Raw genomic sequence first — 14,652 nt, 5'->3', positions numbered from 1 at the left:
TTGCTAACCATGACCTAGTGCAGTAATGGCCCAAGGATGATGACCAGGTTGACCCTGCTGCCTCTGTCCTGCCCTACAACCCACACTACTGGAGAGCCAGGGTAAGTATGTGCCCTCTCTCTGGGGTGCAGAGGAGCAGGGCGCTGATTCTTCCTGCAGCCAGCCAGCAGCTGCCCTGAACACGTGGGAAAGGGGGAACTTGGCACTCAGCACCAGAGACAGTGAGGGACATGACTCACCAGTTTGGCATACCATTTTGAAAGTCCCCTAACTCTTACGGAAATACCATCTTAAAGTTCAAAATGTTTTATTTGATGATAACCTAACACGTTATTTTTCTGTTACAAAGTTTTTATCAGCTGAATAAAAATTTCAGAAGCACAAGAAGTATAAACTCCAAGATTACCCATACTTTAGTCTGAGCTATTACTTTGTTAATGGGCTTGAAAATATTGTACCTTTCCTTCCAGTAACTAATAGCACTAAAATAGCTTTATGTATAATAAGTTCAGATTGTAATAGCACAGTAATAAAAATTCAGTAGCAACCCCCAAAAGTCTTAAAAAGCATACACTCTATTAAGGTATATCTATGTGGATATTTATTGAATATGTTTTTGGATACAAAATTACAGTTTTTGTATGAACAGAATAATGTTACAAACAGATGCTAGCTGAGTTTTGAACTTGCTTGATTGAAAACCTAAAATATAAAACTGGCTTGTTAAAAACTTCCATCTTTACATTTTCACTCCAGCTAACCTATCTTTTAGGTCCTACCACAATAACACTTCTATAAACAACATCTGTTAGTGCCTCTAGCTCCACATTCCTGTTGGGGCAAACTCATAAACACTCCATTTACTGAAAACGGGCTTCAAATCCTACATTAGGCCTTCTACCTCAATCATGGAGCTAGAACACTAACATTAGCTAAACCTAAGCCATGGTTAAGACCCTGTGGCCATGCTATCAACAGAAGAAATGAATACTCCTGTAACCAAGGTAACCCTCAGACTCCATCCAAAAGAGGAACAATTATTCCTGGAGGCTCTCTATGATCAAAGCCATCACAGAACTATACTTTGATAAAAGAGTTGAGCCCAAATACTTTGAAGACAGCCTTATGAAATTCTCATCATGGTAATGATGGGGTCCTAGGAATGCACAAGTTGAAAATGATCTTAAAAAAAAAATGATCCTTTTCAAAGAATATCATTAGTGGATCTTGAATATATATTTTTTCTTAATTTGAAAAAAGAAAAAAGAAAACTATATAAAAATACCAGTAGAAATGTTAATAATTTCTTCTGGACAGTATGGTTATTGGCAGTCTATTCTTATTCTTTGTAATAGAAACAGTCTTCAATTTACACCAAGCATTTATTACCCCGAGCCTTTACTATCTTGAAATGAAATGCATTGATATCAGACTCAGCTATTGAACAAGCAGTATTTAGCTGTTCAGATGCCTGCATCATGTACTGGAGCACTTAGGTTTGACTCCTAACTCCAGTACCCAACTCCAAAAGTTGGGTTCCTGCCACCTGTCTCTTGCCCTGGCTCGCTCTGGCTACCGTAGGCATTTGGGGAAGTAAATCAGCAGATAGTCACTTACATTCTCTCTTTCTCTCTCTCTTCCTCACACTGAAAAATAAGCTAAAGAAAATTTATCTAAAAATCATAAAAATTATGTAGCATAAAAAAATAAGAGTGATTTATAATTAAATATGTACTCTACTGTGTTAATTCTTGATCCAATAACACTAGCCCAAGTGATTCTGGATACATCACAGAATCATCAAATGTTGACCTGTAGAATATAATCATATTGAATAGTGTCATCATGATACAAGTGACGTTGCCGCTAGCGGTGGCTCTCTGTCCCCTGAAAGTGCTCCTGTGATTTTTTTGGACCTTCTAGAAATGTACCCGTTGTTTTCAGAACCAATGCTTTGTATCTTTCTGTTTCATACATGATTCTTAATGGAATGCATCTTTTATAAAGTTCAGTAGAGTTCCAAACCCATTAGTGTCTGCCCAGCAAAGACAAAAGGTCACAGGTTGCTAATACTCACTAACACCTTGAAGACAACTGGAGACAGAGGAGGAAAGCAGAAGCATAAGAGGTACAAAGGGTAACTTCACTACCCTCACTTGTTGTATGAACTTTCTACATCTTTGGATGTAGAACGAGATACCTAGAAGGTCAGTTTATTCCATCTCAAAACAAGGTTTCTGATTAAAACAGAATTCACTGATGTAAGCAGATAACGGGTCCAAAAAATGACAGGGTCTCAAAGGAATACATGTGAGCTCTGGTTGCTGAGATCTCCTTGGCAACAGCATGACCTAAAATTAATAGAGTCCATAAAAGGAAGATGCCACAAGAAACTGTTCTTAAGATGGTTTATACAACTTGGGCTAGTGCAAGGCACAACCCATATATAGAAAATCACAGTATCTGCAGTCAGTATTTTAAGAAACTACAGTTGCTAAGTGAGGGTAAATGTACAGTGAAAGGAAAGATCCTTCCAGGCCAATGTGCAGTCAACCACCACAGAGAATTCTTCAACACACATTGGACAACAGGCTGCATTCCACACATGGAGATGGTGGGCTGCCATTTTTCAATCTGTATCTTCTTTCCTGGGAACACCCATTGTCATCAGTTGTGAAAATCTGGGACAGTTTGCTTTTCCACACATAGAATGCCTGCCAGCTCCCGGAGGCTGGCTACAACAGGATTGTTTATAACAGTCATTGGTTATTAAATGCAACCTTATTTTCATATGCTTATAAACAGTATAACGCTTTCACTTTTCTTAGAATTCTCTCACTCTGGGAACAAACTATGCCCCGCCTCCCCCTCCCAAAAGTTTACCTGAAGAGATTGAGGACAGAAAGAAATATTTTGTTACTCTGTCAACTTTGTTAAAAGCAATAGAGGCATGCTTAAAACAAAACAAAACACCACTTTACTACACAACTCATTCTACTGGATAGCTCACCTACGGTTTCTTTAAAGTTAGCCGAACTGTTGTTCTATCTTAGCAGTGAAATCTTGTCTGGGAAATTCCTTACCATATTAGGCAATCAGTCAGAGAGAAGGGACAGCAAAACAGACCTAGAATTTTACCTAAAAGGAGAACGGCAAAGATACCGCCCCATAGTGGGGAGTGGATGGAAGAGTCGCTGCACGGCCTGCAGCAGACAAGCTTCACATAATTCAGTAGCAAGATTAAAAAGTTACTGTTTGAGAGAAAAGATTTAGCCAGGGAGAGATCTGCAGGAGCAGAACAGTTGGAAACAACTACCACAGCAGCATAAACAGGAAAATCATGTAGGTGTAAAAATCAAACCAGCTCAACTGACCGAGGAACCCACAGGGGACAAGAAGTGATCAGAAGCTCAAAGTGCCCCAGCAAGTTTCAAAACCCTTAGTTTTTGCTTCTTTCCCTTCTGCTAATTATTTCCCCTGTACCTCAACAATTCCTTTAAAAACTTACTCCTCAAAATGTCCCAGCTATGCGTCAGAACATACACTGACCTTATACAGGAGTTTGGACGTCTTCTCTGACTCTCCAAATGATCCATTCACTTAGGATAAACTAATAAATGACCTCCGAACCAAGATTCTAAAGTCAAGCAAAGTACTTCCAAAGTATTACTCTCATCTTGACTTAGGAACTTCTGAACTTTGAAAGAATCTAGATGGACCTCAATCACCTCTAATATTTAAATATATTGCCTCATTTCCATTTCACAACTCTAGTAGGTGCCATTTTCCTTACTTTGAGATGATGAAATTGAGAAGAGGTCAAGTCACTTACTCAGGTACTTCAGTGCTCAAGCTGGAGTTTAAGGGCAGGAACTACAGCTTTCGAGTCTGAACTCCTAACTGCTATTCTTGATTGCTCATCATTACAATACACGACGGAAGAAGTACAGCACAAAGATCCAACTGAGGATAGCAGTGCAGCACCGATGGCCCAGGCACAATAATGGATCACAGGGAGTTACATGACCTCTTTGGGTCAGTCATGAGCCATCTTTATGAGAGGGTTAACTGGATGGCACTCAGAGACTCAACTATGTAATTCATTTTAAAATTAACTTTCTAGTTATCTTTCAGCAAAGCCAGATGTTAATACACAATGCAATTAGAAATAAAATATTTGAAGAAATCCTCTTCTTAACTGAAATGGTAGTTATTCAGAGATGTGACAGAGCTGAGAAAAAGGGGATCAAAAGGCAAAAAAAAAAAAAAAGGGGGTGGGGCGAGGACCAAAAGGTGTGTCAAGTTAATAGATGGAGCTAGCCTTGTCATGCACCCGGTTAAACTGCTGTTTGCAATGCTGGCATCCCCAATGGGCACCACTTTGAGTCCTGGCTGTTTCAGTTCCAAACCAGCTCCCTGCTAATTCAAGAGACTTGGAAGAAGCTCCTGGTTCCTGGTTTCAGATTGGTTCAGTTACGACCATTATGGTCTTTTGGGGAGCAAACCAGACAATGTAAGATCTTTCTGTCTCTCCTTCTCTCTGTAAATTTGCCTTTCCAATAAAAATAAATAAATCTTAAAAAAATGTTGCTAATAAATGTAAGCAAATCTTAGTTTCTGAAAGTCTCAATCACCTCTCTAGGTCAAGGACCTAGAACAACGCTCATGTTTCAGCCCCGAGTAAGCTTCCCAGCTGTCCTTGCAGAAGACATTCTTTCATTCAAGGTGAGGTGTTACTAGCAAGTCAATTCAAACACATAACCCGCTGAGTAGAAAAACCAAACGTAAGAACGGGCCACAGAATGCTAAATAAAGGTTCCCTCACGCAGAATGCTGGGTGTTCACCTAGCACAGACTCACACGTTTTCTCACAATTCAGACTTGCACTATGGTATAGTGGGTAAAACTGCCAAGCACAGTGCTGGTTCAAGTACCAACTGCTCCACTTTCAATCCAGCTCCCTGCTAACGGCCTATAAAAGCAGTGGGAAGATGGCTCAAGTCCCTGGGTTCCTGGACCCTTTTAGGTGACCCAGAAGCAGTTCCTGACTCCTGGCTTCAGACTAGGCTAGCTCTGGCCAAGGTGGCCATTTGAGGAGTGAACCAGTAGATGGTAGATGGCTTTGTAATTCTGCATTTCAAATAAAATAAGTCTTTAAAGAAGAAAATAAGGTCCCCAATTCAGTTTACCTCTAAATTCCCTTTCAGCTCTGCTTGTAATGATATGAAGAGTTGGGAGACTAACAACTTTACTACACAGAACTGGATTCTTAAAATATTCCTGGGCCCGGCACGATAACGTAATGGTTAAAGTCCTCATCTTGAACACGCTAGGATCCCATAAGGGTAACAGTTCTAATCCTGGTAGCTCCACTTCCCATCCAGCTCCCTGCTTGTGGCCTGGGAAAGCAGTTGAGGACAGCCCAAAGCCTTGGGACCCTGAACCTGCATGGGAGACCTGGAGGAAGCTCCTGGCTTAGGATTGGCTCAGCTCCAGCCATTGTGGCCACTTGGGGAGTGAATCATTGGACAGAAGATTTTTCTCTCTGTCTCTCCTCCTCTCTATATATCTGCCTTCCCAATAATAGTAAACTAATCTTTAAAAAAAAATCCCTGTAAACAAAAGCAATTCTATCATTGTTCAGCTTAGGGCCCCATTCTGCTTGTTTGCCAACATTTTCTTCTGTTGACCACTTGTGCCCTCTAGTGATAAATTCAATTACACAAGACTCAGGAAACTGTCTCAGGGAAATGAATGAGGGAAAACCAACAAACATGCAGCAATTAAAACAGTTGTAAGGGAAGGGTATGCGGGCTGAAGATGCATGTAAACAAAGGTGGGAAGCATCCAAACGGCCTCCTGCTCTGTGCTGTGTGAGTCATTTCTTCCTTCCCGAGCAAGCATTCTACGCAATCACCACTACAGGGTCCACCTCTCCTTCCATGGTTTCAGTTATCAGAAGGCAACTGCTTTTTGGAAACAGTAAACAGAATATTCCAAAACTAAATCATAAGTTTACAACTGGATGTCATTCTAAGTAGTTTGAAATCTCATACTACCCTGTTTGTGACTCATCCCTGAAACGACTGATTACAACCAACTACCTAGTCAGTTCACAGCTGACATGCTCATCATATGGGCTGTTGGTGTGTTACAGTGCTTGTGTTCAATACACCCTTATTTTACTTATTAAGGGTTCCATAGCATCAAAGTAGTGATACTGGGCCCGGTGCAGTAGCCTAGTGGCTAAAGTCCTCACCTTGCATGCCCCGGGATCCCATATGGACACCGGTTCTAATCCCAGCAGCCCTGCTTCCCATCCAGCTCCCTGTTTGTGGCCTGGGAAAGCAGTCGAGGACGGCCCAAAGCCTTGGGACCCTGCACCAGCATAAGAGACCCAGGGAAGAAGTTCCTGGCTCCTGGCTTCATATTGGCTGAGATCCAGCTGTTGTGGACGCTTGGGGAGTGAATCATTGGACAGAAGATCTTCTCTCTGTCTCTCCTCTCTGTATATCTGACTTTCCAAAAATAAATTTAAAAAGTGATAGTGGCAATTTTATTGTAAAATGTGGCTATGATTACTTTACCTTGTTAATATCTATTATTGTTAATCTCTTATTTAGCACTTACTATGCTAATCTTCAAATTAAACCATATTATAAGTATGTATACATAGGACAAGACATAGTATCTGTAGGGTCCACTGCTATTTGAGGTTTCAGGCATCCGCTCGGGATTTTGGAGCATAGCGCTCCCTCCCCCAGTAGGGAAGGCTACTGTATCATAAAGAAAACACAAAACACACCCCGGAGTCTAAAGGCGTCTTCAAGCATGGTAGGAGTTACTTTCTTCAGAAAGTCAAGATTCTGTTTCTTTTTCATTTAACAAGACAAAGGATTTATTGACTATCTGTCACTTCCCTAATAGGGATAATGAAACACAACTGTTTTAAACACATCTGTCAGGGAGGTCAAATTATAGATGTCAAACTGTATATCCGTTTTCCATTTCATTGGTCCATGGATTTACTGAAGGGCTGGTCCCCAACTCCTCAAGGCATATCCCTCAGTGTCACCACAATACGGAGGGATGGCAGCTCTCTCTACCACATACAAAGGACCAATCCTGACCACAAGTCTTATCTGCTTGCAATGTCATTAACTGAGATTTAAGTTAAACAACAAAAAGGGTCTTCTTAACCATACTGTTATCACTGTTTTGGCAGTAATCAACTCAAGTATCTTCTTTTGGGGGAAGTGGCTCAACAGGCGAATCCTCTACCTGCAGTTCTGGCATCCCATATGAGTACTGGTTCTAGTCCCAGCTGCTTCAGTTCTGAACCAGTATCCTGTTTATGGTCTGGGAAAGCAGAGAAAGTCCTTGAGGCCCTGCACACATGTGGGAGATCCAGAAAGTTCCTGGCTCCTGACTTCGGATCAACTTAGTTCCAGCCATTTGGGGAGTGAACCAATGAATGGGAGAGCTCTTTCCTTCTCTCTGTAAAAACTCTCTTTCAAATAAAAATAAAACTATTAAAATCAACAACAAAGACAACCACTTTCTTTTAGAATCTAAGCAGTCCTCCCAGCTGTCCCTCCCTGGGACCTGGGCAGTGGAGCTGCTGCCTGTATCCTATATGGGTGCAGGTCCAAATACTGGCTGCTTCAGAACTTCAAATCCAGCTCCTTGCTAATGTGCGAGGGAAAGCAGCAGTAGATGGCCCAACTACTTGGGCCCCTACACTCACATGGGAGAACAGGAAAAAGCTCCTGGCTCTTGGCTTCAGGATGGTACGGCACTGGCTGTTGTGACCATTTGGGGTATGAACCAGCAAAGGAAGACACTTCTTGCTGTCTCTCCTCTCTGTAACTCTGCCTTTCAAATAAGACCAGTTAATTTATTTTAAAAAGGAAAGAAATGGGCCCGGCGGCATAGCCTAGTGGCTAAAGTCCTCGCCTTGAACATGCCAGGATCCCATGTGGGCGCCAGTTCTAATCCTGGTGGCTCCACTTCTCATCCAGCTCCCTGCTTGTGGCCTGGGGAGGCAGTCGAGGATGACCCAAAGCTTTGGGACCCTGCGCCTGCGTGGGGGACCCAGAGGAGGTTCCAGGTTCCCGGCTTTGGATCGGCGCAGCGCCAGCTGTTGTGGTCGCTTGAGGGGTGAATCAACGGACAGAAGATCTTCCTCTCTGTCTCTCCTCCTCTCTGTATATCTGGCTTTGCAATAAAAATAAATAAATCTTTAAAAAAAAGAAAGAAAGAAATATAGGAAGAAAATAGAAAATTACATGTTTAAAAAGTCATTTTAGCACCAATCCCACATGGTGGCATAATGTAGGTAATAATCATGAGTTTCCTTTTTACCCATAAAAGTATTATTCAGGGTCAGTATTTTGGCATAGCCTGTGAGGCCACTAATAACTGTCATACTGTATCCCATGCTAGTGTGTCAGTTTATGTGTTGGCTGCCCCACTTTTCATTCATCTATTGCTTCCCATTATAGGGAGCTGGATTGAAAGTGAAGCATCTGGTATACAAACTGGTCTCGACATGAGATGCCAGCATTGCAGGTGGCACCCTACCTGCTATGCCACAAAGCTGGCCCAAGGGAGCTTTTTAAGGCGATGAAAAAGTTTCATATCCTGATAAGGATTGTGGTTATGTTGCTAAATTCAGGTGCCAAACCTCATCAAATGGTGCAATTAAAATCTGTTTTAGTGATTGAAAACTATTTCTTAGCTTAAAAGAAGTAGACATCAGAATCTTGGAAAGGGTTTATTCTATAAAACTAGGATGTGGGTGTCATGATATAGTGGGTAAAGCCATCATCTGCAATGCCAGAATCCCAAATAGGTACTGGTTCATATCCTGGTTGCTCCACTTCCAATCCAGTTACTTGCTAATGTGCCTGGGAAAGCAGTGGAAACGGCTCGAATGTTTTGGTTCCTGAACCCATGCAGGAGACCCAGAAGAAGCTCCGGCTCCTGGTTCTGAACCAGCTCAGCTCTGGCTGTGGTGGCCATTTGGGTACCAGTGGTAGAAGATCTCTCTGCATGTCTCTTCTCTCTATTTGTAACTCCAACTTTAAAGTAAAACAAATCTGTTAAAAAGTAGACTTCTCCAAAAAGGATGCTTCACCCTGTGCTGATCATCGTCTGTCCCTTTGGCACTGTTGGCAAGCCTGGACTTGGCACCTGGAATATGCTTGTACCAACCCTGTCCTGAGTACTATCTGTCCCAAGTAGCCAGGCCAGAGTTAGCTGGCTGTTATTCCTGGATTCACGCTGCAGTCTTCTTGATCCTGGGAAACACTAGCAGATGTCTCAATCAATTGGATGAGTATTTTTCAGATAAATGACTTTCATGAGAAAGTCTGTTCTATAATTTTAAGTCAATGATCCTAAAATGAAATCCTCAGAGATGCACTGCATTAAGATCATCTTAATTTTCTTTGTTTGGTGCCCTAGGCTAAGATTGTCCTGTACTAAAAGTTTAGAAAACTAGAAAAAGTTTCACTGACAAAAGACTTTTTATGACAACAAACAAAACCTTCCTTTTTGTAATTCCTTGGATTTAAATGCTTTAGGGATTACAGTCCATTAAAATGCAGTATAATCTCTCATTTAGATTCATTGTTCAGATATCTTAAAATCCCCAAAGAAACTTTTAATTTTTTTCACCTTTCAGATTCATTTGAAAGTCACAGCTACCGATTCAGGGAAACAGACATAGGTCTTCCATCTACTTGTTCACTCCCCAGACAACTGTAACAGCCAGCGTGGGGTCAAGTCAAAGCCAGGAGCCAGGAATTTCTCCCCAATCTCCCACGCTGGTGGCAGGACCCACTTTGGCAATCTGTTGCTGCTTTTCTCAGGCCATTAGCATGCAGCTGAATTGGAAATGGAGCAGCCAGGACACCAACTGGCATCCACTTGGAATGCCAGCATCTCAGGCAGTGGGTTTATCTGCTATGCCATAATGTAGGCCCAAGGAACTTTGTTCACTTGTCCTTGCCTCCAAAATCCTTCCCAAGCCCCTGAATCTAAGATGTGAGGCAATCCCCCCTCAACCTCCACACAAGAGAACCTCTATGTGCTATTTCTACACAACACAGCTCACTTTTAAGAACAAGCCTAGCTTCAACCAGAGGTTGAAGGATCTTGAGTAACACATAGACAGGCCAATATGTCCTCTGCTAAAAATGAATTAGGTGCCAATTTTCAGTATGGGGTATTAAGTATAATTTAAGAAAAACACTTCAAATAAACAGGAGAGTTCAAAAAATACATCTTTTTACATTACGTCCAACAGGAAAGCATATGCATTTGAGTTAATTTTGTCAAGACCAAATTCCTTCCTTTTTGAAAATTAACACTGAGACGAAAGCTGCCACCTCCCCACAGTGCTTGCGTGGTTTCTTGGGAGTCAGGAGGCTCCTCACCAAGGCTGGGCTCGGTCCTTTCACTGCAGAGAAGCTGGGTGCCAGAATTTCCACAGCAGAGATGTTTAAGAGGCCAGGTGTCTACTCTCATTTCAAAGTCAGCTATAAATACCTTCTGGACCGTCTGATGTTTTACATTCTCCACATATATGTTCCTCTCTATTAGTGCTGACCAACATGAAATGGAGCCCCCCAAACAATGCTCTGAATGTAGATGCTAGAAATCACCAGGCCCTATCTCCTAACTTCCTTAGTTTAAGTCACTGCATTTGAGGGAGTAGCATAGCTGGACCAGACCCAGGAGGTCATTTGCTTCTCCAACAGAAGACCCCTCAGTGGCCAGTACTGTCTCCAGCTATTTCATTTAGGTGAATTCCAGGTCTAGGCAGGGGAACTCGAGACCCAACCCACAGAGCCCTGAAGCCTACTTACTATCACAAACATTTCTGCAGAATTCAGAAGATAAGCAGACTACCTAACTCCTGTGACTCCAACAGCCCCTTATAGCCCGGGAGGCCAGAATGTAGCTGTCCCTACTCTTTGTTCTCCTTGTTCCTGACTTTCCTTCCTTGTAGCCTCATTAAAAACGCCAAAACACCCTCACTCAACAGGGGAATAGTTTTTGAGCCTTGGAAGTCTGTGGTTACTTCCTCATCTGTTGACAGATTAAATGTTCTCTTTCCTTTTCCCTTGAACCTCATCCTAGATACTTTGATTCTGTGCTGGGGGCAGGAGCCAAGCTTTCAGAAACATGTAGGAAAATTGGTATTGTGTTTATTTTTCGTCAAAAGATTTCAAAGTACTTTATGTAATCCAATCAGACACATTCAAGAAAGAAAAAGATCCTTTGACAGCATTAGAGATCAGCCACAGACACAGAAAAATGCTGGAAACCTGTTAAATCGCTGTTACACAGGAGAAAATAACACCACCAACACCTGGCACACTGCTCAAAGAAATGCCAATCTCCTAACATCCCCTGAGCCTAAGTTTGCATAGGGCCTGCTCTTTCTTCAACCAAAACTGTCCACACAAGTGCAAAATTGAGCTGTAAAGGAACATGCCTCACTGGTCTGTCACTTACCCATGCCTGCTTGACCTCTTCAGAGACATCAGTGGCTTCGTCCTGAAAAGGGAGGAGGAAGAAAAACAAGATGAGCACCAAGGTCAGCTCCCATCAATTACGCAGGTTGCCATTCACATGGGGCAGCAGGGGCTGACTGCAGTGTGATGCTCTGTGGCTGTCACTTTTAACAGCCATCACAGGCTGTCCACTCACAGAGCTCACCTGCACCCAGAGAGGTCAAATCAAACCAGGGTTAGAAAGGAGGCAGCTTCAAGAAAGAGAGAATTAATCTTATCTTTGTCAACAATTACCAGTCTATTTGGCTTTATACTGTTATCAAACAGTTTCTATTATATGATTTTTACTATCTCAGGCTAATTTTCTTTTTTTTTTTAAAGATTTATTTATTTTATTACAAAGTCAGATATACAGAGAGGAAGATCTTCCGTCCGATGATTCACTCCCCAAGTGAGCCGCAACGGCCAGTGCACGCTGATCCGATCGATGCCAGGAACCAGGAACCTCTTCCAGGTCTCCCACGCGGGTGCAGGGTCCCAAAGCATTGGGCCGTCCTCGACTGCTTTCCCAGGCCACAAGCAGGGAGCTGGATGGGAAGTGGAGCTGCCGGGATTAGAACCGGCGCCCATATGGGATCCCGGGGCATCCAAGGCGAGGACTTTAGCCACTAGGCCACGCCGCCGGGACCCTCAGGCTAATTTTCAAATGATCTGATGGTAAATAGGGTCTTATTGTTCAGGTCACTGGCCACTTGATTTTTTTTTTTTGCAGACAGAGAAGTTTATTTGTGAAAGAACCAAGTGAATGAGGAAAGTAAAGGGAGAGACAACAGGGAGGTGGGGTGCCTCTCCGGAGGGGAGAGGGAGAGATACCAAAGCCACTTGATTTTTTTTTTAAGATATTTTAATTGGAAAGTCAGATATATAGAGAGGAGAGACAGAGAGTAAGATCTTCTGTCCAATGATTCACTCCCCAAGTGGCCACAATGGCTGGTGCTGTGCTGATCCGAAGCCAGGAATTTCCTCTGGGTTTCCCATGCAGGTGCAGGGTCCCAAGGCTTTGGGCTGTCCTCAGCTGCTTTCCCAGGCCACAAGCAGGGAGCTGGATGGGAAGTGGAGCTGCCGGGATTAGAACCGGCACCCATATGGGATTCTGGTGCATTCAAGGTGAGGACCCCAGCCACTAGGCCACAGCGTCGGGCCTGACACTTGATTTTTTAAAAAAATGTTTAGTTTTTTAAATGTTCATTACAAAGGTGAGGGGATTGCAGACCCACGTGGGGCACTGATTGGGATGCAGAGGGTGACAGTAATGTTTCTGCCTTCCTCCTCTGTCTGCAGGGTGATGGCAAGTGACGTGGGAGAAGAGGGGTGCACCTCTCCTTGCTGCAAGACTTCAGACTACTGCCATTTGATTTTAAAAACATCAATAACAAGGCTGAGTGAGAAAGGGATGCTGCAAGATATAAGGGAGGTACATTCATGTATTGGGTATATATTTATAGTTACTAGGCATAGGGGTGCCTATTTTTATTTTAAAGTCAAAGTTAATCTTTTTTTCCTTAAAGATTTATTTATTGGAAAGTCATATTTTCAGAGAGAAGGAGTGACAGAGAGGAAACTCTTCCATCCACTGGTTCACTCCCCAAGTGGCTGCAACAGCTGGAGCTCAGTGAATGCAAGGCCAGGAGCCAGGAGCTTCCTCCAGGCCTCCCACATGTGTACAGGGTCCTGAGGCCTCAAGCTCTCCTCTACTGCTCTCCCAGGTGACAAGCAGGGAGTTGGATGGGAAGTGCAGCAGCCGGGACATAAACTGGTGCCAACATGGGATTCCGGCACATGCCAGGTGAAGATTTCAGCCACTAGGCTACCATGTCAGGCCCAAAGTTAATCTGTTTTATATTATTTGTTCCTTATTTCGACCAAAGGAGTAAAATTGGATCAAAGGAACTTATTATCTTGCTTAACAATTTTAAGTTCTTGAAATTCTTGCAGCTTTCTACTTAGATGTGATATTAAGATGCTGTTGAAGTATGGCCTTTAGGGCAATGTTAAGGAAGACTGATAGAACCTGGCAAGCTGATTCATTTGCCATGTTTAGATGCTGTTGTAAATTTACAGTTTTTTTTTTTAACTCTTCATCAATTATTTACCAAGTTCTAGTTACTGGATATGTAGTATACATTTACTAAATGAGTCTCAACCTAGTTAAGTTCTTCTCTCCTCCTCAGTAATACTTCCTTGGTAATCCACAAGACCCAGGCCACTGTGTAGAACTCAAGGTAGCTGAGAATAACGACACCCCCAGCACAGACCAATGTACTTACATCGTTTGTCCAGAAATTGATGCCCGTGCCTCTCCGCCGCTCCCTGGGCCGCCGCCTCTCGCGGATGGACAGCCTATTGGAGGACTGGTCATCCAAATCCGCTTCTTCACTCTCTAGCCAGAGACAAAGCATGGCTGTCAGGCACCTGGGACATGTGCATGGGGCAGGGGTGGGGGAGCTGCATCTCTGAAGCTTTACATACCATTTCTGTCCATCTCCTTCGCGCCTACAGTGGTCTCAGCTGTCTCTGAACTCTCCGACTCAGGGGCTGAAGATCTACTTGTCCCTGACAGGTGGGAACTGGTGTAGAGTGAGGGTCTTGAAGCAGTAGGAGATACTGGGGTTGTGGGTTTGTCTGGCTGAGATGAATACCTCAAGCGACGATAGACAGGCTAGAAATAATGCATGGGACGAGATGTTAAAGTTCAAGTCCAGCCAAAAGATAAGCACAGCAGGTTTATGAATGGGCTTTTCATACACGAAGAGGCTTAACAGTAACAGATATTCTGAAGTTAGTAAAATTGCTAAAAAAACAAGCCAAAACAAAACAAAACAAAAAAACCAGCTTCTATACTGAGAATAACATAGCAGCAGCACTCTGAGAAAATTTCTCTAGATTCACCAAAGAGTACTAGAATAACATTAACTATGTGAATAAAATTTTTTGCCTTAGCATGAAAATGGAAGAATGGGGGCCCTTTTAAGATGAGGTGCTGAAAGGAAAGGTTTACGTATGAAAATAAAAAGTTCAAGGGTACAAAGAAGGAAGACACAGGGATTAGCAGCAATCACAGAGCTAG

At 42.8% G+C, this 14,652-nt stretch overlaps 1 protein-coding gene across 4 annotated transcripts in view; it reads right to left on the bottom strand.

The window, feature by feature from the left end:
- The window catches only part of PPP1R12B (protein phosphatase 1 regulatory subunit 12B), a 202,674-nt gene that overhangs the window by 69,038 nt on the left and 118,984 nt on the right, over window positions 1–14,652 (bottom strand). For all 4 annotated transcript variants that reach the window (XM_004578757.2, XM_058669012.1, XM_036495328.2 and 1 more), the window contains 3 exons: window positions 14,055–14,244; window positions 13,853–13,965; window positions 11,527–11,568 (listed from right to left, as the gene is read on the bottom strand). In XM_004578757.2, the coding sequence (XP_004578814.2) occupies window positions 11,527–11,568; window positions 13,853–13,965; window positions 14,055–14,244 (345 nt within the window). The remainder of the gene's footprint in view (window positions 1–11,526; window positions 11,569–13,852; window positions 13,966–14,054; window positions 14,245–14,652) is intronic.

The sequence above is a fragment of the Ochotona princeps genome, chromosome 10 (assembly GCF_030435755.1).
Source record: "Ochotona princeps isolate mOchPri1 chromosome 10, mOchPri1.hap1, whole genome shotgun sequence".
NCBI lineage: Eukaryota > Metazoa > Chordata > Mammalia > Lagomorpha > Ochotonidae > Ochotona > Ochotona princeps.
Note: the sequence above shows the minus strand (reverse complement) of the source record. Positions and strands in the feature narration are given on the sequence as shown.